The sequence below is a fragment of the Myotis daubentonii genome, chromosome 9 (genome assembly GCF_963259705.1).
Source record: "Myotis daubentonii chromosome 9, mMyoDau2.1, whole genome shotgun sequence".
Taxonomy (NCBI): Eukaryota; Metazoa; Chordata; class Mammalia; order Chiroptera; family Vespertilionidae; genus Myotis; species Myotis daubentonii.
In genome coordinates this window covers 80,140,737-80,167,781 of record NC_081848.1, presented here as the reverse complement: position 1 = coordinate 80,167,781, position 27,045 = coordinate 80,140,737, and the positions used below count along the sequence as shown (strand labels likewise).

Sequence of the window (27,045 nt, the reverse complement as noted above, 5' to 3'; positions counted from 1 at the left end):
ATAGCTGAAGAAACTATGGTACAGAGGTTAAATAACTTGCAGAACCAGGATTTGAGCACAGTCTGGCTCTGGAGTCCCTTATTACCCACTATGTTATATAGAAAGAAAAATGTAGGTTGAAGGTAGGAAATAGACAGTGAAATAAGTTGGAGGGAGGACAAAAATGTCAGATGGGGTAGGGGAAGAAAAAGCAAAGAAAATAAGTGTGGAATGTTTCTTGTATGATAACAATGGAAAGAATAGGGAGAAAATTGATAGTTCCTTTAAGAAAGGGAAGAAAAGATACATTAGGGGAACAGAAGACAAAACGGTAGGATTTCCTGGTAATTTGTGACTGCTTGGAATTGTAGTGTTAAGATGCAATATATTTAAGAGACAGATTTTGAACACAGACAAGTGTTAATTATGTTTAGGGATGGTGTAAGTGAAAAAAAGGTGATATAAAAAATATCTCCTTTAGGTATGGAAGTTTTAAATCTCTATCCTGGTTCGTGTTAAATCTCACACACCATTTATTTTACAGATTAGATTTAATTTCATTGTAAAGGTGAATGGTATCCTCTCCACGGAAATCTTTGAGTAAGTCCTTCAATCCATGGCTTAAGTTTATGCCATAGCTCTAGAGCTTTTCTCAGTCATTATTGTCCTATTTCCAATAGGTTCACAGTTTGATTTATTAAGCCAAGTTCACTTTGAAACTATTATTCTGAGACCCCCCCCTCCATATTTTATTATTCTATATTAGTTTTTAAAATAAGTAAATACATTCATCTAAACCTTTTATGTCTTTCCCTTTTACTAGAGTGAATGAATTTAAAAATTGCCATTTTCCCTTGGTTAATTGGTTACTGAATTCCAGTAATTTCTGGGGGTGGTAGTAGTCATATTACCAAAATTTGTACCAGGCAGAAATTGGTATTAGAATTTTTGAGATATGGCTTAGCTTTTTATTGCTTTGCAGGGCAGAGAATGAACCTACTTTGAACCTGTCGAATGGAATTGCTCTTGTCGTAAACTATCAGCATTATATGAGGTGAAGGGGGAAAGCATTGTTCCTTTCCCTGTTTTACTCTCCTATTATGAATATAAATGTGGCAGAAATTAAAAATGGTCTCACTTGTCATTTCTTAGTGCCAGATGTCAGAGTCTGTATAAGAAAAATAAAGTAAAACTTTTAAGCTAATTATATTGAAAACTGTTATTCCTGGCTCCTTGAATATATTCTGATTGACCTGAGGACATGTTCTTTCTCCTTTCCATGCCTTATTTTCTCCTGTAAATGAAACAAAACATACCCTGCTAATTACAACCCTATTTACACATGAGAAGAGAGGGCTGAATTTAAAAGGTACTTGAACTCTTGGCTAGATAGATACAATGACTACAAAGAAATTCTTTGTGTATTATTGTTTGTGCATCAGCATTTTGCCTAGGTTTGGAAATCTCTCTCCCTATCTCCACGTTCTTCAGACTGCAAATAAATCCATGGAGGAGGTGGTATATAATATGGGATAGACAGAACACCTCCATTAGAATATTTTTTATTCTTTAATACGTGCAGAAAACAACACCCTCACTCCATATCTTTCTTTAGTAATCTTAAAGTATCATACATTCATTACAGGTAGACATCTTGTTATCGGAGCTTTATTGAAAGAGACGATGCTTGTAGACACATTTCCCTGGGCAACCTGATTAGTTTGGAGAGAGAAAAGGGTTCAGTACTCTTTTGTGTTTAGAAAAGAACTGTTGGAAAGTAACCAAATATTAAATTTCACTAGATTCTTTCTAGGAGAGAAAGGTGTCCTAATTTTTTCTTATTATTGCTATCAAACAGTAACTTCAGACCTCGTCAGGGGAAGCATGTGTGGGAGCAGTCATCTGAGAATAGGGTTATTTGTGATTAAGGAACCTCCTCATCCCACTTCTGCCACGCTGATCTCTGAATGATCTTGGAAACTTCTGCTTAGAACCATAGAGTAATTAGTGGATGAAATTCATTTTTTGAGAATATAAAACTGCCACTAGTGGCAGAGAAAGCAGGAGCCATGATACCATTCCTGAAATGCCAATTTGTCTGCTCTGTCTATTGCTTGTGCTTCCCTGAGTGGGACGCAAGTTATTGATATGGCGGGTTATATGGTTATGCATATGCTAGAGATTATAAAAGGAATTTTGAATACCTTTAAAAATAATTTCTTGAGGAAAAAAGCTAAATTTGTCTTCCTTGTTTTTTGACAGTAGACCAAAATTTGGTACAACTCAATTACTCTGCAGCAGAATCCATCCTGTACTAGGACATCCAGTAATGCTTTTCATCCCCAATGACGTGGCTGGTGTGGACTTGTTGGGAGAGCTGATACTGACTCCAGCTGCTGCTGTGTGTCCCTGCCCAAAGGTCTCTTCCAACCAGCTGATGAATAGGATTTCTTCAGTTTCCATATCCTTTTGATGACAGAATTCATATAATTGTCTTTGAAAATGAATTGTTATGCCCAAATTTTAGAAAATCCTTTAGCATATAAACTGAGTGTAAAAGCTAGCATGATTTGTATAAAAACAAAAATCCAGTATGCAAGCCAAGCTTGAAAGTTTTTCCAAGAAACTGAAAACTATAAAATGTGCCACATGTGCCACACTCTTTTCATATTATCCCATATGCCTGAAGCATGGAATGAATGGTGCAAGAGGAAGAGATGAGGCTGGAAAAGTCGTTTGGGGTTGAATATGGTGGATATTGAATGCTACACTACAGATTGTGAACCTTGTTCTCTGAATAGTGGGAAACCATTGAATGTTTTAGGAGTTTCTAGCAGCATTATACAGGATAGATGGGAGAGAGAAGTCTGTAATCACTAAGTAAGTAAGTTAAGTAAACTGGACAAGAGGGATTGAATGCCTGAATTAAAAGTGTGATGAGTATGGAATGGAGAGACTGAGAGACTTATTACTGGAAGGAATCAACATAATGAGGTGATCAATTTATTGTTGGAATATGGAGATTAGGGGCAGAGAAATGAAAGGATATTATTGAAAGATTCTCACACTGTATGTGTGTCAATTGTTATCACTTGAAGATAGACATGATAAGTTAAAGTTGTATATTATAGAGCCTAAAACAATCTCTAAGTTGATACAACAGTTATAACTAATAAGCAAAAGAAGGGAATAAATGGAACTATGAAATATGTCCAATCCAAAATAGAATCCAAAGAATAGAAAAGAGGAAAAAGAATACTAGGGCCAAAACCGGTTTGGCTCAGTGGATAGAGCGTCGGCCTGCGGACTGAAGGGTCCCGGGTTCGGTTCCGGTCAAGGGCATGTACCTGGGTTGCGGGCATATCCCCAATGGGAGATGTGCAGGAGGCAGCTGATCGATGTTTCTCTCTCATCGATGTTTCTAACTCTCTATCTCTCTCCCTTCCTCTCTGTAAAAAATCAATAAAATATATTTAAAAAAAAAAAAAAAAGAATACTAGGAACGAATGGAAAACAGATAACAAAATGTAGATTTAAACCTAACCATAGCAGTATTCTTATTAAATGTAAATGGTTAACCCAATGAAAAGACAGTCACATATTTTGACTCTTCAGATACTCCACTCTTTTTAAAAAATGTTTAAACATATTTTTAATGATTGCAGAGAGGAAGGGAGAGGAAGAGTTAGAAACACCAATGATGGGAGAGAATCATTGATTAGCTGCCTCCTACATGCCTCGGGTATTGAACCCGCAACTGGGCATGTGCCCTGACCAGGAATTGTACCTTGACCTCTTGGTTCATAAGTCAACACTTAACCACTGAGCTGGCCAGCTAGATACTCCACTCTTATTCTGAGTTGGCAGCATCTCAAAGCTTCCCTGGCTTTAAACAGTGAATGTGTTGGCCTTAGCTTATGTTCTTGGATTTGTGATGGAGACTTCATTTATGGGCACTGCCAATTTTGTTCTGTTGTGACTTTCCATAATGCCCCAGTGCTTACTGGGTAAGAATTTTAATCTTTACACTCAATACCTTGTGTTCCTATTAAAAAGATGAAAACAAAAATGAAGGAAAAATACATTATGGCCTCGTTAGCCTTGGTTCAGGGTACAAAAAATGGTAGGCAGTGGTTCTTAACTGGGTAATTTTGCCTTCAGATGACATTTGGCAATGTCTGGAGACATTTTTAAAAAATATATGTATTTTTATTGTTTTCAGAGGAAGGAAGAGGGAGAATCATTGATTGGCTGCCTCCTACATGCCCCACACTTGGAATTGAGCCTGCAATCTGGGCATATGTCCTGACTGGGAATCAAACTGACCTCCTGTTTCATAGGTTGATGCTCAATCACTGAGCCACACCAGCTGGGCTCTGGAGACATTTTTTATTGTCATGAATGGAGGGGAGGGGTAAAGGCCAGGGGTGCGGCTAAACATTCTACAATGCACAATACAGCCCTTCTTCCGCCGCACACAACAAAGAATTATTTGGCTTAAAGTGTCAATAGTGCTAAGATAGAGAAACCCTGGGTAGGAGAGAGGATGAGAGTGGGAAGGAAACCATTTCAGGGACCTGTCCTTCTTTGTCTTAGAGAATAGGATTAGAGAAGGTGAGAAGGAGTTTCCTTATCAATCTGAATATACTCAAAAACTTATTGGAAAATATTCCTTTGTGTATATCACATTGTATTACAGTTTACTGGTTTTACATGTTTCTCTTATACTATAAATATGATAACTTGAAGATAGATATTAAATCTGGATATTCATCTTTGTATCCCCAAAACTTAGTGTGGTGTTTAACCTGACATATCACTCAAATCTATGATTGAATGAGTAGGATGAATTAATAACTAATTGTCCTAATACTATACCTGTAGCTCATACTCATTAAATCCAGAATAAATTTCTGAGGATTCTTGTGGATCTATCTATCTCTGATACCTGACACTATCTTCAATGTATAAAAGGCTTAATATGTAATTGCCTAGCACACTACTTTATTTCTGGGAATGTGAACCAGGTTAATGTTATATGTTTGTTTTATGCAAATGAATACACATAAAAACTAAAATTTGGAAGTTTTCTTTAGCACCTATACATATTTCTGTATGGACCTTCGGGTCTGCCTCTGATATTGCCAAGCCAGGAACAATCAATTACTACTGTCTTCAAAGACACCTCTTATTTCATTGACTGGAAGAAGTACCACTTGTGTGTGGTGCCCAGTTTGGATCTCAATTTGGATAGAGGTATATCTCCCTCTCTTTGCACAGGAATCAAGAAAACTGGAGACTATCAGAGAAATGCAAGGAAACAAATACCAGGTGTAAGTCTGAGAGACTACTTGCAGTGAGGCAAATGGTGTCAAGAGGCAAAGCCCCCATCAGAGTTTAGCCGTTTTTGCATTCCATATTGATGCTGGTTCTTCTCTCACTTCCTCTTTTGCCTCCTCTTTTCCCGGAGTAGCCAGTGGCCTTCATCTTCTAGGGACTTGTTCAGAGGGTTTCTGTTGTACCTTAATCTGTCAGTCCTGGGGTTTTATAAAAGTAAGGGAGCAATTGCATCTTTGTGGAAGAGAAATGTTTCCTAATGAGATGAGAAAACCCACATAAATACTTAGAAAAAAATTAAAACACCACATAAATACAAGGCAGGAGTATAAACCTTATAGTAATAAAGCTAGGAACCTGGCGGTAATGTTCACGTAGAGCCTAACCAATACTAGTTTTGGGTGAATCATGTTGAAAGTTGGATGCTTAAAACCTAGACTAACAAATAAAACTGGGAAATGGGTATATACAACCATGATTTGATGTCTAGGAAGTTTACAGTCTCGAGCTTGACTGTTGTTAGCTAGAATCCTTTTATTTTTTTAAATATATTTTATTGATTTTTTACAGAGAGGAAGGGAGAGGGATAGAGAGTTAGAAACATCGATGAGAGAGAAACATCGATCAGCTGCCTCCTGCACACCCCCTACTGGGGATGTGCCCGCAACCAAGGTACATGCCCTTGACCAAAATTGAACCCAGGACCCTTGAGTCCACAGGCCACTGAGCCAAACCGGCTAGGGTAGCTAGAATCCTTTGACATTTGGAAGGTAATCTGGTCAATTGTATCCTGAGGAAGACAACCATTAGGGAAGAGGTATTGTAGAGTTGTGACTGGCATGAGAAGGTTGAAGCCTCCTGGGATAGGCAGTGTCTCAGGGGAATGATGGAATCTTCATCAAGGAAGTAAGCCTTGGGGTAAGGCTCTTTTTTCTTTTCTTTCTTTTTTTTTCTTTTTTCTTAAGTAGTAGTTATTCCAGAGGTTGGATTGAAAGGAGGGTGTCCTTAGACAGGGTCTCTGGAGGTAAGAGGTTTTGTGAAGAAACAATGTTTGGTCTTAACAGGATGTCATGTTATTAGGATTTTAAAATCTCTAGGGCTCTCCATATCTTCTTTTCTCTTTCATTTTTATTTTCATGTTTTATTGATTTCCTTTATTTTTTGTCAATTTGTGATGCCTAAACTTTCTCATTTAATTTTGGAGATGAATAATGTAGAAAATGCCCCTTGTCTCATCCCGTCCCCCCGCTCCCCCCCCCCCGCCACTCCTTTACTCTGAAGGACAGACCGGGATCCCATGGAGGTACTTTTCTATATGGATCCGGGTGGAATTAAGGGTTATCCTGATTGTAATCTAAAGGATAAAGGTGCTAGAAAGTGACCACAGGGCATCAGATTACTTGGGAATTCGAGTGGTATTCTGATTATAAGCACAGATTTTGGAGTCAGTTTAAAACAGTTCTACCACTTGCTCTCTCATGTTGGGCAACATACTTAACCTCTCTGTGCCTCTCTTATCTATAAAAAGGCATAAGAATAGGTCGTATGCCATAGTGTTGCGAAGTCTAAATGTTGAGATAGTACATGTAAAGAATTTAATATTGTACATAGCATATAGTAAGCATTCCATACAAGTTAGCTGTTATCATTACTCAGGCTTGACTCTCACCTCTGCCGCTTACTAGTGATACCTACCTTAGAAAGTTGTATAAGGGATGCATGGATTTATTATTTAATGCTTCTCAGCAAGTGCTAAGGAGTGCTGTTTGGTTTGCATCTTGTACACCGAGTTGTTTTGATGTTCTTCCTGAGAATCACTTTATTTGCTTCCAACCTGTGGATAGAGAAATAAATTCAGGAGGAGAAGGCAGTGTTCAAATTTAGATTTATCTCAGATTTTTCTCTTTTTGAGTTATAGGTTCTTTATTCAGTTAGCATTTTGAGGGCTTTATTTATCTTAGAATACTGTGCAATATCTTGTTCTCTAGATATGGTGCTTCCAGATTTGAGTTATCAGGTGGAATCCAGCGAGGGGGATCCGTCTCAAAATATGGACCTTCAGGGGCAAACTCTGCTGCTCATTCTCTTTGTGGATTTCCACAGTCAGTGTCCAGTCCAGCAAATGGAACTCTGTGGTAGGTATAAGAGAATTGGGCTGCCAGCATAAGTGTGCTTACATGTTAAGAGAATAAAGAAAAGGAGACTTTACCCCAGCCAATGTGGCTCAGTGGTTGAGCATCAACCCATGAACCAGAAGGTCCAGGTTCAATTCTTGGTCAGGGCACATACCGGAGTTGCGGGCTTAATTCCCAGTTAGGGGCATGCAGGAGGCAGCCGATCAATGATTCCCTCTCAACATTGATGTTTCTGTCTTTCTGATTGCCACATATACCTCTGAAAAGGGAGAAATTGTCCTTTAGGCATACAAGGGGGAGCCTTGGGTGCTTATCTCATAGATGGGTGATAACTTGTTTTCAGAAAGGTTCTCTCTGTTAGAGGTTAAGCAGTGATTTCACTGTTTTGTGGTCAATGAAAAACATGCATCAGATTCACCTGGAATGTTTGAAAATGTCAGCTTCCTGTACCAAGGATTAACTCATTATTTTGCTATAATGTAAAAATCTAGTACAATTCAAGAATTTGCATTTTTAACAAGATTCTCAGGTGATTCTTAAATATAGTAAAGTTTGAAAACACTGAGTATGAGTGGGAGTTGGCTTACACATTTTAAAACAATAGCCCCTGGAAGGTAAGTGTGTTTCTCGATGCCTTCTAAACTGTGAAGGAAGTAGCAAAAAGTAGAGCTTGTAAGCTTCTGGGGGAAGGTTGATAACCTTTCTTTTGGTGTTCCTGGTATGTCTCTGTGTTCTTTCTCTGTGGACTGATGCTTTTGCCTGGGATTCTGTTCTTTGGGCATTGATGTGGTCCTTCTCCCACTGAGTCATAGGAGAAATGAGACAGCCAACAACCCCAGATCAGCAGAGCTCATGTTGCCTGGTACCAGCTATGTAATGAACAAACCATTGTCAGCTGTGGAATTCTTCCTGCTGCCTACCACCCATGCCACTCCTATCTTTCCCCAACATGTGTATATTCTTTAGGAGACAAGCACTGCTTCCCTGGGCTCTGATTTGCAATTCTTTATTTGAGGAGCTGGTGTTCTTTGGTGCCTCACTATTCCATTCATCAAGGGCCTGGAATGGGAACATAGAGGAGACCTAAACTAAAGAGGCTTCTAGCAGGGAAGTCAAAGGTGAAGATGCCTAGGATTGTTATCTGGCTGTGCTCATATGGTAGAGGCTGATAAGAGGAGCAGTTTAGTATTGTGGAAAGGATTTCAGGGTACAATCAGGAGACCTGAGTTTAATTTTGGTCCTGCAATGAAATTCCTCAATTATTTTTGGGAAGGAAGTTACATAAATCACTTGATCCTCCTTTTCATAAACAGGGTAGGGCAAAAGTAGGTTTATAGTTCAGAGTATATGAAACACAGTTTATTCTTGTATTATTAATTATTATATTATTTTCCATAAGAACAGCTGTAATCCTACATTTGCCCCACCCTTTATTTAACATAAGATTGTTAGGCTAGGTGATATCAAAGGCCCTTTCAAGTCTAAAGACCCTCTTAAGACAAAATCTGTGATATTTTGGCCCTAGCTGGTTTTCTGAGTGGTTAGACTTCAGGGGTCCTCAAACGGCCCGCGGGCCACATGCAAATACAAATATTGTATTTGTTCCCATTTTTGTTTTTGTTTTTACTTCAAAATAAGATATGTGCAGTGTGCATAGGAATTTGTTCATAGTTTTTTTTTCACCTATAGTCCGGCCCTCCAATGGTCTGAGGGACAGTGAACTGGCCCCCCGTTTAAAAAGTTTGAGGACCCCTGGGTTAGAGTATTGGCCTGCATCGGTCAAGAGCACGTACCTCTATTGCACTCTCAATCCCTGGCCCTGATTGGGGCATGTACAAGAGGCAACCAATCAATCACATCTCCCCCCCCTCCCCCTCTCCCTCCCCTCCCCCTCCCCTCCCCTCCCCTCCCCCTCCCCCTTCCCCTCTCCTCCCCATTCCCCTTCCCCCTCCCCTTTCCCCTCCCTCTCCCTCTCCCTTTCTCCTTTCCTCCCTCCCTCCCACTCTCTAAAAATCAATGGAAAAAATATCCTTGGGTGAATATTAACAACAACAAAAATCTGTGATATTTTGGCTTTTTTATTTAGATCTGCTAACAGGAACACCATATTCAATCTTCTGTAGGACGACATAAAATAAAATCTGATACCATGCTCTGAATCTATTGAATATATCTATGAACTCATATTCCTCAGAAGCCAGTGTCACCTATCAGTCTTGTAGTACTGTGATAGTTTAAACACCTCTGTTTAGCTTGACTTTAATGGCCTGCAGCATCTCAGGTAGTTGTATTCAGTACTGGATTAAATGAAAATGAATTGCTGCATTAATAAAAAGAGTATCTTTTAAAATTTCCTTACACATCTGGAAGTTTAGGACTAGCCTTTGAAGAAGATGTACTATGAGGGTAAGTAGGTATAGCTATATGGATATAGATATAATAATTTTTCTTTTTCCCCCCTCTTTTTTTCGTATACCCTTGAAAGCTTTCTCTAGAGCTCCTTTTAGGAAACAGATTGTGTAGAACTACAGTCTGCTTCCAGTGTCTTAAAAAACCACTTAATTGGCCTTCTGCCCACCTTGTCATGGTAACTTTTCTATGATTAACTTGTTATTTTGCCACAACGTTAAAGGCATCTGTTAGTATCTACAGTTTTAGGAAGAAACTTGTAGCTTTTTAATTAAATATCTGCTTTTAAAAGGTTTCTAGCTGATTTCTTGAGGCTATTCTTAGAATCAAACTGTAGAAAATAGTAATTCAAATGACATCATAGCAATAGCAGTATTTTCCCTTTGAATATTACAATATACATTTTAAAACATTTCATTTACGTTATCCCAGTTTATCTGCACAAAATACCTATGAGAACAGGTGATATAAAGCCATTTTCTGTATTTAAGTGAGAAAAGTGAAGTGATTTGTCACTATTAGTTGGTAGTGGAAATGACCCTAGAATCTATGTTCCCCTGATTCCAGTTCCAGGCCCCTTTTGAGCAGACCACATATTACTTTTCCTTTCAGTAAAGCAACATGGCCTCATGGTAGAAAATGTTCTGCTGTCTTGCATTCTTAATGCAACCCTGAGAAAGCCAACCAGCCATGAGCTGTTTCACTGTTGAATATTTGAACAGACTACCCAGTGGAGAGTACAAAAACACTGAAAAAGGGAAGATTAATTAAGAAGCATTTTCTCCATGTGTCCTATATGGGGAATTTGTTTTCCTTTGTTTCATCAGGATTATCAGTGCTAGCCTATTGTTTGATGACATATTTCGCCCAACTCTCACATTTTAGCTTTTCTGAATGATGTTGAGCAGTGGTACCCATGATTACTTTATTAGAGATAGTCTCCCATTTAAAAAGACCCTTTACCGGCAGTTTTTAGAGTAGTGTTGTGAGTTTTAACTTTTTCTGCACCACAGCACATCTGAAAGGATTGGCGACACACTGGCAATAACTGGCTCACCATGACGGTGATGCTCAGATAGGAGTGCAGTAGGGTTAACACTACAGGAGGCGTTCTCTCTCTTTTGGAGTTACTAGTATCGTTGTTTATAGTATGTGGTATATATTTATGTTTCTGATAGGACTTAAACAGGACCCCACACTGGTTTCTTCAAAAATAATGTTAGCCCTGGCTGGTGTAGCTCAGTGAGTTGGGCATCATCCTGTGCTCTGAAAAGTTGCTGATTGGATTCCCTGTCAGAGTACACCTCCCACCCCCAAATGTCATTGTTCACTTTAGTTTTCCTGGGCTGTCTTTCATTTGTAAGTGGGAATTGGGTGAGTTTGTACCTTGTTGGGGTGTGTCGTCTAAAAAAGTAATTATTTGTGGGTAGGAGTGAACTAGCACATGAGCAACAGCTTTGAGGTGGTCATGCTCACTCAGGGCAGTGAACATTCTTCCTTCCTTTAGGAATTCACACTTTGCTCACAGCTCATCTCAGTACCATCCTCCAAGAGAGCCACAGTGTGGTGCAAGATTCCATCCAGTTTGCCGTGGACCAGGCCTTGGAGCAGCATCACCAGGCTGCCAAGGTAATGAGAAATTCACAGTTTTCTTTCTCCTACAATCTCCATGAAAATGATAGCTAGAATATATGGTAGATAGGGCCTGAGACCCTGTCCTTCCTAATGCCTCTTCCTCTCCTCTTTTGTCCCCTGAGCTGATCGTGTACACTGCATGTAGCCTAGGAACTCAAGCTTGAACTTACATGGGTCACTGTAACTAGCTTGCTTAGCTTTACCCCCCAGTCGGTAAGTTTGATTAAACGGGTGAAATAATAGAGAAAAGTGAGTCATAATGCACCCCTGCCTTCCCCACATCTCCCTTCCCCACACATCCTTCTGGAGCTACTCTCCATGGATCTTACGTCTGCCCCCATTTCCTAGCCCTTATAACACCACTTTCTCTTACCTTACTTTCTGAATTCCTTCATCCTGTGTACTTTTGGGAGCATATTTCTTCTTTTATATGGCCAAAACAACCACACTAAGAAACCAAAGCTTAATGCTTTTTGTTTTTAAATTGGAAGCATATCTATTTAATGACCCAGTGTCTTATTGCTTGTCTTTTCTGAATGTGTGTGTGTCAATGAATCATCCCTGTGAAATGAGAAAACATTTTTTACTTATTTCAATCCTAAGTGTCCTTTATAGTCATGGTTTCAGTAACTATTGTTGATGGAGGGGGAAGAATTGTGAAATCTCGCGCTGACTGAAGTCTTTGGTCCCTTTGGGATTCTCTGAACCAGCAGATTGTGGTCTCCCCTTACTTGTTATGTTTCCTAGGTTCATCAGAAACTCCAGACCTCACTCTCTGTGGCTGTGAATTCCATCATGAGTATTGTGACCGGCAGCACCAGCTGCAGCTTCCGAAAGATCTGCCTTCAGGCTCTTCAAGTTAGTAGGAGACTGGGGAGGCTTTAAAGTGCCAGGGTTTTGATGACATTATGCCTGTCTTAGTAATATGTACAGTGCTTTTAGGAATATTATTGAATTAGATCCTGTTGTGATCCTATATAGTACCAGGCCTATGGTAAGGGCTGAGAGAGAGAGAGAGAGAGAGAGAGAGAGAGAGCGCTCAATGTGAGAGAGAAACATCAATTGGTTGCCTCCTGTACACACCCTGACCAGGGATAGTACCTGCAACTTAGGAATGTGCTCTAACCAGGAATCCAACCCACAACCTTTTGGTGTTCGGGATGATGCTCCAACCAACAGAGCCACCTGTGGTGAGTGTTTTAAGAAATATTTGTGGAGCCCTGGCTGGTGTGGTGCATGAGGGAGGCAACCAATCAATGTTTCTCTCTCTCTCTCCCTCTCTCTCTCCCTCCCTCCCTCCGTCCCTCTTTTGCCCTCTCTCCCTCCCCCCCCCTTCTTTCCACTCTCTCTAAAAGTCAATGGGAAAAATATTCTCAGGTGAGGATTACCAAAAAAAGGATGAATATTTGTTGAATGGATTGTGGTGTGTATACTATTTTATAAATGAGAAAACAAGTTATTTAAAATTTCTACTTCCTTTAGGTCACACTACTAGTTATGAACAGAGCTAGGATTAGATCAGTGATTCTCAATTCCTTGTTGAAGAATGTTCTATTACCTCATGGTGACAGGATACATTGAAAATAACTGAGCAGCCATCAGTGTGACATTTATCTGGCAGTATGGAATGGTATATAACAAGTTTGGGACTCAGAGGCCTACGTTCAAATCTTGGCTTATTTACTTACTAGCTATGTGGATTTAGGCCTGTACTTAATTTCTCAGAGCTTCATCTATAAATTGGAAAAATTAATAGTACCTCAGCGTGATTATGAGGGTGAGGGCTAAATGTGAAAGTGCACAACATATGGTAGGTTCTCAATAGATGTTAGTTTCTTTCCTTCCTTTTGGGAATGTGTGCTAACCATTTGGTATTATTAATGGGGATAACACATTTATTCCATATCTGTGGCTTTATTTCTTAAACTTTTTTTTGGAAATAATATACACATTACATTTTATTTTATTTTAATACTAGAGGCCCAGTGCACAAAAATTTGTGCACTCTGGGGGGTCCCTCACCCCGGCCTGTGCCCTCTCGCAGTCTGGGACCCCTCAGGGGATGTCCACCTGCTGGCTTAGGCCCGCTCCCCGGGGGGATTGAGCCTAAGCTGGCAGTCAGACATCCCTCTGGCAGCCCAGGAGCCCTCGGGGGATGTCCACTTGCCAGCGGGGAGCAGGCCTAAGCTGCAGTCGGACATCCTTAGGACTGCTGAGGAGGCAGGAGAGGCTCCCGCCACTACCGCTGGGCTGGCAGCTGGCAGCCTGGCTTGTGGCTGAGCAGAACTCTCCCTGTCGGAGCGCACTGACCACCAGGTGGCAGCTCCTGCATTAAGCGTCTGCCCCCTGATGGTCAGTGTGTGTCATAGTGACCAGTCATTCCCAGTTGTTCTGCTATTAGGGTTAATTTGCATATTACCCTTTTATTATATAGGATATGTTTATTGATTTCAGAGAGGAAGAGAGAGGGAGAGATAAAAACATCAATGATCAGAGAGAATCATTGATCAGCTGCCTCCTGCACACCCCTCACTGGGGATTGAGCCTGCAACCCAGGCATGTGCCCTGACCAGAAATTGAACATGACCTTGTGATTCATAGGTCGACACTCAATCACTGAGCCACACTGTCTGGGCTACACATTACATCTACACTAATAAAAGAGAAAAATGGTAATTGGCATATGAGCTACCCTTTTCATTGGCTAATCAGGGCTATATGCAAATTAACTGCCAACTAAGATTGGCAGTTAACTGCCAACAAGATGGCGGTTAATTTGCATATGTAGGCACAATGCAGGGAGGTGAAAGGGAAAGCAGGAAGAAGCCCCCTGCCACTGACAGTGATCTGAAACCCAGGGGGGAGCTAAGAGCTGGGGGGCAGGGCAAAGGCAGCCCCAGGGCCGCCTTTGCCCTGCCCCCCAGCCATGATCGGAGAATCAGGTGCCTTTGCCGCCCTGGCCAGTGATAGCAGGAAGCAGGGGTGGAGCCAGCGATGGGAGCTGGGTACGGTCGAAGCTGGCAGTCCCAGGAGCTAGGGGTCCCTTGCCTGGGCCTAAAGCGAAGCCCACGATCGTGGGGCCGCTGCAGCTGTGGGTCCCCGCTGCCCAGGCCGGACGCCTCAGCCAGAGGCGTCCTGCAGGGGCAGGGACGGAGCCCACGCGATCGCAGCGCCCCCCCGCTGCCACTGCAGGTCCCCGCTGCCCGGGCAGGATGCCTAGGCCACAGGCGTTAGGCCTGGGCAGGGGCGGAGCCTGCGATTGGAGGGTGATGGGGGTCAACGCCTGAGGGCTCCCAGTATGTGAGAGGGGGCAGGCTGGACTGAGGGACACTCCCCCCCCCACACACACACCCAGTGCACGAATTTCGTGCACCGGGCCCCTAGTTTTAAATAATAACTTATAAACTTTCTCACTCTAATTTAACATTTTGGCATATTATCTCATATATTACATAGCTGTAACCAAAGTGTTCTGTATTCACTTTTCCCTGTTTCAGCTGTCTTAGAATTTGTATTGTTACCTAGTATTCCACTATGTCAGTTTAACCTAATTTAATAAAACATTCCCCTAATGATAAACATTTAAGTTGTTTACATTCCTTTTGCCAATATAAATAGTGCAATTCCTTCATCCTGTGCACTTTTGGTAACACATTTCTTACTTCATACTGCCCCCTTTTCAAGGAAAAAACAACCACATTAAGAGAGCAAAGCTTAAAGCTTTTTGTTTTTAAAGGATGTGTTATTGTTTTTAACTGTAGCTGTCTTGCTTCTTTTGAATTATTTCCTAGAATAAATTTCTGCAAGTGGAGATGCTAGGTCAAAGAGTGTAACACTTTTATAATCTAGTGCATTTTATTCTAGTTTAAACTTTCTGGGTCATGTGGACAGTATAGGGGGGCTGGTGAAAAGAACACTCTACTGGCCATCTTATGTCATCCCTAACTTTGGTACTAACTAGATGTGAGATCTGGGGTTGGTCACTGCTTTTTGAATTTCTGTTTTCTCATCTGTACATCTAGTATGTTGCATTAGGTGATTATTCTGGTCCCCTTTACTTCTGACATCCTACAATTTTTTATACTAAAAGGTAGAGGCTGTTACCCATTCCTTAATGCAAACTGTATTATTTTGTTTATATCCTCCCTAAAAGACTTACTAAGGAAAAGTTCTTATACCAGCCTTAGTTGTTCAGTGGAACTTTTGCTGTCTTGGAACTTCTTTTAGAGGAAAGCAGTTTACAAAACCCATTCACAAACAGATGGATCCATGGGATATTTATGTCTTATAGAGATAGGAGGGAAAAAAGCACCTTGTTTGAAAGATCTTGCTTAGGTAACAGAAATTGGAAGAAATATAGGAACCACTACTACCTGTTTAATGCCAAGTATTTCAGGCCTTCTTTCTACTTCTCCTGTGCCCACAGGGACTAACAAAACTCCTAACATGACGTGAGCAGTGTCTGTGGTTTTCCCCCCTATTTGTCTTGTCCCCTTTCCATATAAACTTCCTGTGGGTACTTCTGTTTTTGGTGCCAATACTGGAACTTAACACATTCTATCTCTGACTCATTTTAGGCAGCTGACACACAGGAGTTTGGGACCAAACTGCACAAATCATTTTATGAAGTCACCCAGCACCAAGTTCTTCACCACTGCTCATGTGAGGTGAAGCAGGTAATTATAAAGTAATAATCAGTTCTTTGGTGGAAATGTTCCATATCGATGTATGAGAGCCCTGTATACAGGGTGGATAGGTACAGGTGCCTTAGATAACATACTCTGAGGTTAGCTTTTCAGCAAGGAAACCTGTGGTTTAGAAAAATTTCATAGAATGTAGTATTACATAGAGGTTAAGAGCATGGCTAGATGTTGCTTGACTTCTGTTTCTGTCACTCACCAGTTGCGTAGTATTATTATGGAACCTCAGCTTCTTTATCAGTAAAGTGTTCTGATGCACACCCAAAGTGAATGTTGTGAGATTTGGGTAAAATAATGCATGTATGTAGACTGCTAAGCACATCGCTAATCAGAATGGTGATGATATGATAGAATTTTTATGTTTAGTTTTGTCTAATCAAACACATACTGTTATCTATTCACCTTTTTGGATGCTGAAGATAGAGTGTTGCATTGGGGTCCCTACCCTCAAGAAGGTCACCTGGTTTTGTGACAGGCTCCTCTGTTGAGTGAAGAGAAATTATAGCTAGGAAATTCTGTATCTCAATTTCAGGTGTTGCTGGTGGTAGTGTTCCAACTGAAGTCCATTCTTCTAGCTCTCTGGCTCCAATCAGTAGGTTTGAATTTTCTGGAGCTAAAGTATAAGATGAGTAAATAAAAAAGATTATGGGTGAAATTATTATACAGTAACTTCAGGCCAAGATGGAGTAACAGGGACCAGATTTACCCCCCTGCCTGAAATAGCAAAAAATCTGGACATAGCATCTGAAACCGTGGTTTTTAAGATACTGGGTATCAGACAATGAGTGGGCTAGTCATTCCTGAGAGATGAAAAACAAATGCAGTGAGCCCTGTGATTGCCCTAGCATACTGCCTACAGAAACTACAGAGGCCGTGGAGCAGGGAGAGGGGATCCAGTCATCTCCCTGAATTGAATAGATGGAGTTGGGAATTCAAGGATGCCAAGGCAGCTAGAGGTTTCAGGGCAGAGTACCAGAGAAGAGGGAGCTTCTCCGAGAGAGAAATCTAGAGGTATAGAGGCTCCCCTCTGGTATTCAATTGAGTACTGATCAGCTCATTCATGTGGAGAAACTATCCAGGTACAGAACCATCCAGAAGGAGTAGAGGGAACAATATGAAGAGCTCACACAGGGATAGGACTAGTTACTATTCCCATAAACCAGAGAGGAAAGCTTATAATTTATAGAGCATCAGGTGGAACCCTAAGAAAGGTCTTGTCTCAGGAATGGAGGAAGTTAAACCTACGATAAACACTCCTCTGGTCCTGCCTAAAAGAGCTTAAAAACAGAAGCAAGACCTAAAATGATCAAGTGTTTCCAAGGAATTCGGTGGCATCACAGAACAAAGTTCAAAAATATTTATAGGAATACAAAAATACCAGCATCCATCAAGGTAGTAGTCACAGTGCCTTGCATTCAATAAAAAAAAATTAACAGGCATGGTAAGGAACAGGAAATACAACCCACAGTGAAGAGAAAACTCAGTTGGTCAACCAACTATTCAATTAGAAGTTTTCCAGAACTGACAGAGAAAATATAATTAGTAGACAAAGACATTGAAGCAGTTATTATTATAATTGTATTCCATATGTTCAGGAAGATGGAGGAAAGAGTGAACATGTTATGTAGTTCAAAACATTACCACAGTATTCAGAATATTTATAAACTCTCAAAACTCAATAAGAAAACAACCCAATTTTTTAAATGGGCAAAAGATTTGAACACACATTTCACAAAAGAAGAGAAACAGCAAATACACATATGAGAAAGACGCTCAACGTCATTAGTCATTAGTCATTAGGGAAATACAAATCAAACCTCAATAATATGCCATTTTACACCTACCTGGGTAAAAAGGCTGCCAAGCCAGGTGTTGACAAGGATGTGAGGACCTGGAACTCATATACCCTATTTGTAGGAATTAAAAATGGTACAACCACTTTGAGAACAGTTTGGCATACAACCCAGCTATTCTCCTAGATATTTACCCAAAAGAAATGAAAGCATATGTCCACACAAAAACTTACACATTAATGTTCATGGCATCTCTGACATATTTCTAATAGCCAGAAACAAAACAACCCAGTGTCCACAGGTAAATGGATAAACAATTGTGGCATATCAATTCAAGGGACTACTACTCAGCAATGAAAGAAATGGACTGTTGATACACAAAATAGCATGGATCTAAAGTATAAGATGAGTAAATAAAATAGCCATACTGAATTTTTTAAAACCTAGAAATACAAGAGTACATACTATTGTTTTTACGTAAAATCCTATAAAATGCCAACTAAGCTATAGTTACAGATCAGTGGTTGCTTAAAGATGGGAACTATAGGAGTTGGAGGGAGTGATTTTTAAGGGCAGAAGAAACTTTTGAGGGAGATGGTTATGTTCATTATCTTGATTGTGGTGATGGTTTCACAAGTATGTACATATGCCAAAACTTATCAAATTGTACACTTTATTTGTTGTATGTGTGCAAGTTACTAGTATGTCTCAAACTTGTTTTTAAAAATTACAGACTCTGTTTTTAAGAGAATAACAGGACCTTTAGCACTTCTGCTCTTCTCTCCCTCTCCTACTTCTGTTTGCCTGATTGGATGAGGAAGTTGAGATGCCCAGGCACCTAAGGGTTACAGCATCTCATCAATTTTCCCATCCTCTTCTTCTTTGTAGCTAGAAAGGCAGAGGACAGCAATGAAACCTCCATAAATGCTCCCTTTACCACACCTTTTTCCATGGCTATATGGACCTTCTGGGAAGCACCTTCCTAGGAATGTATCAGTTGTTCCATTCCATTGGTTCACTGCAAATGCTCTTGCTGGTTTCCCTCCAGCTTGGAAAGCTGCTTCTCACAACTTGAACAAATAAAAGTGAATGTCCATTGTATCAGTTTCCTATGGTCGCTGTAACAAGTTACCATAAACTTGGTGTTTTAAAAACAACAGAACTTTATCATCTCAGTTCTGGAGTCCAGAAGTCTGAAATCAAGGTGTTAGCAGGGCCATCCCCGCTCCCAAACACTCTAGGGGAGAATCCTTCCCCGCTCCTACTAGTTTCTGTTGGCTCATCACTCCAATTATCTGTCTCCATCTTCACATGCCCTTTCCTTTTGTCTCGCAGATTCCCCTCTGACTTCCTGTCACTGGATTTAGGGCCCACTCTGACTCCACCATGGTCTTATCTTGAGGTCCTTAATTAATCTGCAAAGACCCTTTTTACAAATAAGGTCATATTCACTGGTTGGAGGCGGGAGCGGGGGGTGTGGTGTGTGGCAGTAAGACTTAGAGATATCTTTTGATGGGCCACTATTCAATTTAATATAACCATCCATATCTTCAGATTTCTAGGGATAGGTCAGGCTAAGGCATGTGCTATTATCATAGCACCTGGGATAGATGGGCAGGACCTAGAAGTATTGAAGGCTATGACGTCCTTTTGCTTGGGCCTCTCCTATGTCCTAGTGAGATCTCAAAAGGAAATAATCTGACCTCTTTGGTCCCATCCTGTTGCTATAGTGATGACGCATAGCTTCAGGGCCATTCATAGCCCAATTAACTTGGCAGATGGCTAGTGAACCTAAGGTTTATGATTCTGTGCCAAGATTTACACTTTAATTTCCACAAAGATCCTGTGAGGTAGGTTGTGGTTTTTCCATTTTATAGATGAAGAAAATGGTTAGAGAAATTTTCTAATTTGCCCACAATCACAGTCAGTAAATGGCAAGGGTTGGATTTGTACAGAGGTCTCCTGGCTCTGAAGTTTAGTAACATTGTTACCTCATAGGACTGGATCAGAAGCCCAGGGAAGATGAGTAATTACATTGAGTAGAATTCATGCTTCTCCACTAAAGATTGCTACTGTTTTCCTCTGACAATGGCCACTTAGTGATAACTTCTGTGGTTGTTATTGTTGTTAATCCTCACCAGAGAATATCTTTCCATTGATTTTTAGAGAGTGGAAGAAAGGAGGAGAGACAGAAACATGGATATGAGAGAGACACATCAACTGGTTGCCTCCCACATGAGCCCTGACCAATGCCTGCAATCTGGGTACATGCCCTTGACTGGAATCGAACCTGGGACCCTTCAGTCTGCAAGCCAACTCTCTATCCACTGAGCCAAACCAGCTAGGGCTAGTGATAACTTTTTAATGGCACAAGAGTGGCACCCAGTGGCTTAGCTAAAAATTACAAGATCAATGATAGTAGGTCAAATTCTTTTACCTCTAGACCAGTGGTTCTCAATCTGTGGGTCGTGACCCCTTTGGGAGTCCAACGACCCTTTGTGATTAATCACTATGCTTTAATTATGTTCAATTTGTAACAATGAAAATACATCCTGCATATCAGATATTTACATTACGATTCATAACAGTAGCAAAATTACAGTTATGAAGTAGCAACAAAAATAATTTTATGGTTGGGGGTCACCACAACATGAGGAACTGTATTAAAGGGTCGCGGCATTAGGAAGGTTGAGAACCACTGCTTTAGACCAACCAGTCCCTCAGTTTCCATTTCTTTCTTTTTTTTTTTTTTTACTTTTTCTTTTCTTTTTTTTTAAATTAAATCTTTATTGTTCAGATTATTACATTAGTTACTCTTTTTTCCCACCATAACTCCCCTCCACCCAGTTCCCACCCCACCCTCCGCCCTCACTCCCCACCCACTGTCCTCATCCATAGGTGCACGATTATTGTCCAATCTCTTCCCTCACCCCACACCCCTTCCCCCCCCCCCCCAAGAATAGTCCATTTCCTTTCTTTTTTTTTTTAATTAAATCTTTATTGTTCAGATTATTACATTTGTTCCTCTTTTTTTTTTCCCCCATAACTCCCCTCCTCCCAGTTCCCGCCCCACCCTCCGCCCTCACTCCCCACCCACTGTCCTCATCCATAGGTGCACGATTTTTGTCCAGTCTCTTCCCACATCTCCCACACCCCTTTCCCCCCCAAGAATAGTCAGTCCATTCCCTTTCTATGTCCCTGATTCTATTATAATCACCAGTTCATTCTGTTCATCAGATTATTTATTCACTTGATTCTTAGATTCACTTGTTGATAGATGCATATTTGTTGTTCATAATTTGCATCTTTACCTTTTTCTTCCTCTTCCTTTTCTTAAAGGATACCTTTCAGCATTTCATATAATCCTGGTTTGGTGGTGATGAACTCCTTTAGCTTTTCCTTATCTGTGAAGCTCTTTATTTGACCTTCAATTCTGAATGATAGCTTTGCTGGATAAAGTAATCTTGGTTGTAGGTTCTTGGTATTCATCACTTTGAATATTTCTTGCCACTCCCTTCTGGCCTGCAAAGTTTCTGTTGAGAAATCAGCTGACAGTCGTATGGGTACTCCCTTGTAGGTAACTGATTTTCTTTCTCTTGCTGCTTTTAGGATTCTCTCTTTGTCTTTTGCTCTTGGCATTTTAATTATGATGTGTCTTGGTGTGTTCCTCTTTGGATTCCTTTTGTTTGGGGTTCTCCGCGCTTCTTGGACCTGTAAGTCCATTTCTTTCACCAGGTGGGGGAAGTTTTCTGTCATTATTTCTTCAAATAGGTTTTCAATATCTTGCTCTCTCTCTTCTTCTGGCACCCCTATAATTCGGATGTTGGTACGCTTGAAGCTGTCCCAGAGGCTCCTTACACTATCTTCGTATTTTTGGATTCTTTTTTCATTTTGCTTTTCCGGTTGGGTGTTTTTTGTTTCTTCGTATTTCAAATCTTTGACTTGATTCTTGCAATCCTCTAGTCTGCTGTTGGAACTCTGCATAATATCCTTTATTTCAGTCAGTGTATGCTTAATTTCTAATTGGTCCTTTATCACAACCTCAAGGGTCTCATTAGATTTCTTGAGGATCTCACTACATGTATCGGCGGTCTCACCAGTCTTCTTGAAGATCTCACTACATTTATCGGCGGTCTCACCAGTCTTTTCGAGGGCCTTATTAAGTTTATCAGCGGCTTCTAGACAGTTCTTTAAAGACCTTAAAAGTGTGGTTTTGAACTCTGTATCCAGCAGTTTGCTTTCCTCTGATTCTGTTGTTTGTGTCCTGTTTCTTTGTCTCAGCATTTTTTAAGCTTCGCTGTGTCGATAGAGTTCCTTTCTGTGCTAAGTGTCCCAATTACCTGAAGTAGACACTCTTGGTGCACCCCCTTGTGGGCTTTGTGCACAGTCTTGTAATTAAGCCTTGATTGTTGTAGTTATCACTGTGAGGAATTGACCTCCAGGCCAATTGGCTGTGAGAATCAGCTGTGTCTGCAGTGGGAGAACTTCTGTGCTGGAGACACCCCTCTGGGGCTAGACTTGCTTCAATGGGGCTTTGGTGCTCTCAGTTTCCATTTCTAAATGGGTAAAGTAGAAGTGCTAACCTCTGGAGTGGTAAAGAATAACACCATCTATGGCCATTATATAGCTTATGGAGGGTGGAAGAAATGAGAGAATATATTTTTAGAGTTTTATAGACTATATGCAGGGAAAGGTTATGCCAGGAATGGAGATTTTCAGCTTGGATATTGAAACAGCAGGCAGTGGGCTGTGAAGCAGTCAGTAAGATAGTACTCCAGGGCTTCGTGTCACAGATGTATGTAGGAACTGAAAACTGAAACTCAAGTAGAATCAATAACAGGAAGGCAGCTTTCTAAGGAAAAGTATTGTAATCTGGGGTGGGGTGGAGGGGAGAGCAAAACTAAATGTCTCAGAGTGTTAAATCCAAGGAGGTGTATCCAAGGGTAGCTAGGTCCGTCTTATCTGGGGAACCTGCTGATGAAGGGTACACAAGCTCCTCTGAGCCTCAGTGCTTTATATCTGAATGTGGGTATTTCCTTGTAGACCAATATCAAGATAGGAGGTTTATCTATTATATGAGATTTTTCTAGGCTAGAGTGAAATAAAAGAATAAACTTTATCTCAAAGAAGAAAAAACGTGGGGGATGGGGACTAGGTGGAGGGGGGAAATGTTTGGAAATTTTCCTAATGCTCTTTCTTTTTTCACATCTTTGGGGCCATCTTTACCCCTTCTATGTTCCCTGGAATATAATTACTTAGAAATGGAAACCTATTTTAGTAAACAGTATGATATAATATTTATTTTTATTCCGTTATAATTCATGTTCCACAAATTTTACCATTTTAAATTGTACAATTCAGTGGTTTTAAGTATATTTACTATTTGTGCAACCATCACCACTAAATTCAAGAATATCTCCATCATGCCAAAAAGAAAACCTGTACCTGATTTGCAGCCAGTACCAAATTCTCCTACTCCCATTCCTTGGGAACCACTATTCTACTATCCATCACTATGGATTTGCTTATACTGGGCATTTTATATAAATAGAACATACAGTAAGTGGCCTTTTTTATCTGGCTTCTTTCACTTAGCATAATGTTTTTAAGATTCATCCATGTTATAACATGCAACAGTACTTCATTCCTTTTTATGGTTGGTTGGACTAGAGGCCCAGTGCATGGATTCTTGCACCAGTGGGGTCCCCCGGCCTGGATTCATCCAGGGCATGTTCGGCCCCTCTTGCCCAGCCCCAATTGGCCGGATCCCAGCAGCAAGCTAACCTACCAGTAAAAGCGTCTGCCCCCTGGTGGTCAGTGCACATACCTACTGGTCGAAAGGTCAAATGGCCGCTTAGGCTTTTATATAATAATAGATAATATTTCATTGTATGGATGTATAGTAGTCCCCCCTTATCTGCAGGGGATACATTCCAAGACTCCCAGGGGATGCATGAAACCGGGAATAGTACCAAACCCTATATATACTATGTTTTTCCCTATGCATGCATACCTTTTCATTTAAATGAATTAATGTTTTTACACAAGCACTGTGATACACCAACAGTCAATCTGATAACCAAGGTGGCTATTAACAGGCAGGGAGTGTCTACAGTGGATATGCTGGACAAAGGGAGGGTTCATGTCTTAAGTGGGATGGAGTGGGACAACATGAGATTTCATCACACTACTCAGAATGGTGTGCAATTTAAAATTTATGAATTGCTTATTTATGGAATTTTCCATTTAATATTTTTGGACTGAGGTTGCCCATGGGTAACTGAAACCACAGAAAATGAGGCGGTGGATAAGTGCAACATTTTATTCCTCCCTTTATCAGTTGGTGAACACTTGTGTTATTCCCACTTTTTGGCTATTATGAATAATGCTACTATGAACATTTTTTGTGTGGATATGTTTGTAAAATTGCTGGGTCATAACTCTGTATCTAACTTTTTGAGGAACTTCCAAACTATTTTCCACATCGGCTGCATCACTTTACTTTCCCACCAATACTATATAATGGTTACAATTTTTCCATATCCTCACCAATACTTGTTATTGTCTACTATTATCATCATCATTATAATGGTTATAAAGTATCTAATAGTGGTTTTGATTTACATTTCTGTAATGACTAATGATGTTAATCATCTTTTCATGTGCATATTGGGCATATGTATCTCTGGAGAAATGTCATTCAATTCCTTTGTCAAACCATTTTTAATTGCATTATTTGTTGTTTTATTGCTGAGTTATATGAGTTCTTTATTCTTGATACAAATTCCTTATCAGATATGATTTGCAAATATTTTTTCCATTCTTATGTTGACATTGCACTTTCTGTAGTGTCTTTTGAAGCGCAAAAATTTTAAACTTTGAAGAGGGTATCTATTTTTATACACTTGTATTCTTGAAAAACAAGGAGCTAGAATTGGGTTTTGATCGTAGTATCTTTGTTTCTCTGTCCAAATGCAACCAAATGTGGCAGGGCTTTTAAAGGCTACTGAGGACTATAAAACGTGCCCTGTGGTCAGTCATATTTTTTGAGCATTTACCCTGTGCAAGGTACTATGCTAGATATAAAGAAATGTAAACATGATGAACCTTACCTTTCAAGGAGTTTATGACAGAGAAAAATGGACATCGACATATAAAAATAATGAACAGGGGCATGCAGTAGCTACTACAGAGCCTGAGAAGTGGGGCAGACAGTAGGCGAGTGACCAGAGTTCAGAGGAGTAAGGAAATGCTGGCGTAAGCTGCAAAGGCTCTGGCAAAAGGAAACCTTGGAATTTGGAGGTGGGTAGAGGATTCACATGAGCCTTCTGCAAAACTAACTTAGGACTTCTAATGTTTCAAGCAACTGCACCCAGAGAAAAATGATACAGAGGAGAGCACAGAGCGTGCACATGAGAACAGCAGCCCGGAGCTCCATGCAGGTAAGGTTTTAGCTTTTCAGTCAGCTCTGGATCAAAGCTGGGAAGTAAAAAAGCATAACTTCAAGGCCTTCAAACCTTTCACCAGAGCAGTTTCCGTCTGGGATTTGGTTGGCTCCCACCACTACTATGGGTGTTCTGGGGCAGTAGAAGGCATTCCATCTCAAAAGCTGATATGATAGGACTAGCAAGTTCTCATAGCCTGTGTAGTTATAGATGTGCATGATGGGGTGGGGCCCTGAACCCAGTTTGTTCATGTCTTTTCTTGATTATTAGTATTGATACTATAACTCCTTAGTTTTGGTTAACAATCTGTTTTGGGCTCTTGGAGGCTGCTCCTGGGTGCAGACACCACCTTAACTTTGATGTGTTATGGGGAAGTGTCAGTGTATGTGATGTGATGGTGATCATACTGCAGGGCCAGGGATGAATACATGTAAATGGCTGGAAATAACCATAGACACTGGTGCCTGAACCTGTATGATGTAGGTGCCAGGCACTGTTCTGAATTTTTAAAATGTATAAATGCTCTTCTCAAAATAATACCTAGGTACTATTATTTTCTCATTTTACAGATGAGGAAATTGAGGCCCAGGTGTTAATAAACCGACCCGAGGTCACACAGCTAATAAATGGCAGAGCCAGAAATCAAACCCAGGCAACCTGGTTCATCTGTCTCTAACGAGGATGCATTGTCGGACAAAACAGTGCTTTAAATTTGCACAAGTGAATCAATTAATAGGAAGGCTGCCTATTGGCACTGCCCAATACACTGAGAGAAGTGAGGTCAGATTTCGGGCAGGAGAATCAGAGCTTGGCAGGGAGGGAGGAGCTGGAAAGTGCAAACTCCACGAAGACTCTGTGCAGTGATCAAGTGGGTCCGAGTCCCAAGTGAGGGCTTGGTACAATCCACACGCCCCTTCTCAGGCTTAACAGGCGGAATAGAGACGTGAGACCATTCTGCAGCCTCAGCCTGTACCTGAAGGCCTGGGGCTGCTGGGTTTTGATCAGGACAGGAACTGAAGGAACAGCTCTGAGGTGGGAGAGCTGAGGGCTGGCCCCAGCGCCTCCCTTCCCCCCGCGTTTCCTCCAAGGGATGAGTGTGTGTTTTCTTCTAGGGACCAGCGGGCAAGTAGCCAACAAGAAGCTTAAGAAGGGCAGCCTCCACCAGGTCCTGGAGGGAACATGGGCTTTCCCCTCTGGCAGGGCCCCGAGTCCGTCAGAGGCTCCTCTGCGGCGTGGGGAGCCCCCCGCGGCCTCCATGACTCCCAGCAGAAGCAGGGCGGACCCCGGGAACGGCCCGGAGGTAATGAGGCGAGGGCTGCGCAGGGGAGGGCGGGGACCCGGCCGCTACCGAGGTGTCCTCACGCCGAGCCCCGCTTCCTCTCGCAGGACGCACTGTGGCTGCAGGAAGTCTCCAACCTGTCCGAGTGGCTGAGTCCCAGCCCCTGAGCCAGGCCTCTCCCCCGCGCCCCCGCGCCGGCCTGGCAGCTGTTGACACGTGTAGTCTGTTGTTCAATAAACCTGCTCCGTGAGCTCTGGGTTTGTTTCCGTGTCGAGGGCGGGGCCGAGGACCCGCGCCGCCGGATGATGACGTAACCAGAGCTTCCCGCAGGCG

The 27,045-nt window shown here is 41.2% G+C and overlaps 1 protein-coding gene across 1 annotated transcript in view; it reads left to right on the top strand.

The window, feature by feature from the left end:
- The window catches only part of TOP6BL (TOP6B like initiator of meiotic double strand breaks), a 49,780-nt gene extending 22,756 nt beyond the window's left edge, over window positions 1-27,024 (top strand). The window contains exons 5-15 of the mRNA XM_059709983.1: window positions 524-579; window positions 962-1,033; window positions 2,242-2,444; window positions 5,089-5,235; window positions 7,305-7,451; window positions 11,368-11,489; window positions 12,243-12,353; window positions 16,073-16,171; window positions 25,352-25,430; window positions 26,546-26,733; window positions 26,820-27,024. Coding sequence (XP_059565966.1) covers window positions 524-579; window positions 962-1,033; window positions 2,242-2,444; window positions 5,089-5,235; window positions 7,305-7,451; window positions 11,368-11,489; window positions 12,243-12,353; window positions 16,073-16,171; window positions 25,352-25,430; window positions 26,546-26,733; window positions 26,820-26,879 — 1,284 coding nt within the window. The 3' untranslated portion in view covers window positions 26,880-27,024. The remainder of the gene's footprint in view (window positions 1-523; window positions 580-961; window positions 1,034-2,241; window positions 2,445-5,088; window positions 5,236-7,304; window positions 7,452-11,367; window positions 11,490-12,242; window positions 12,354-16,072; window positions 16,172-25,351; window positions 25,431-26,545; window positions 26,734-26,819) is intronic.
- The last annotated feature ends 21 nt before the right edge of the window (window positions 27,025-27,045 follow it).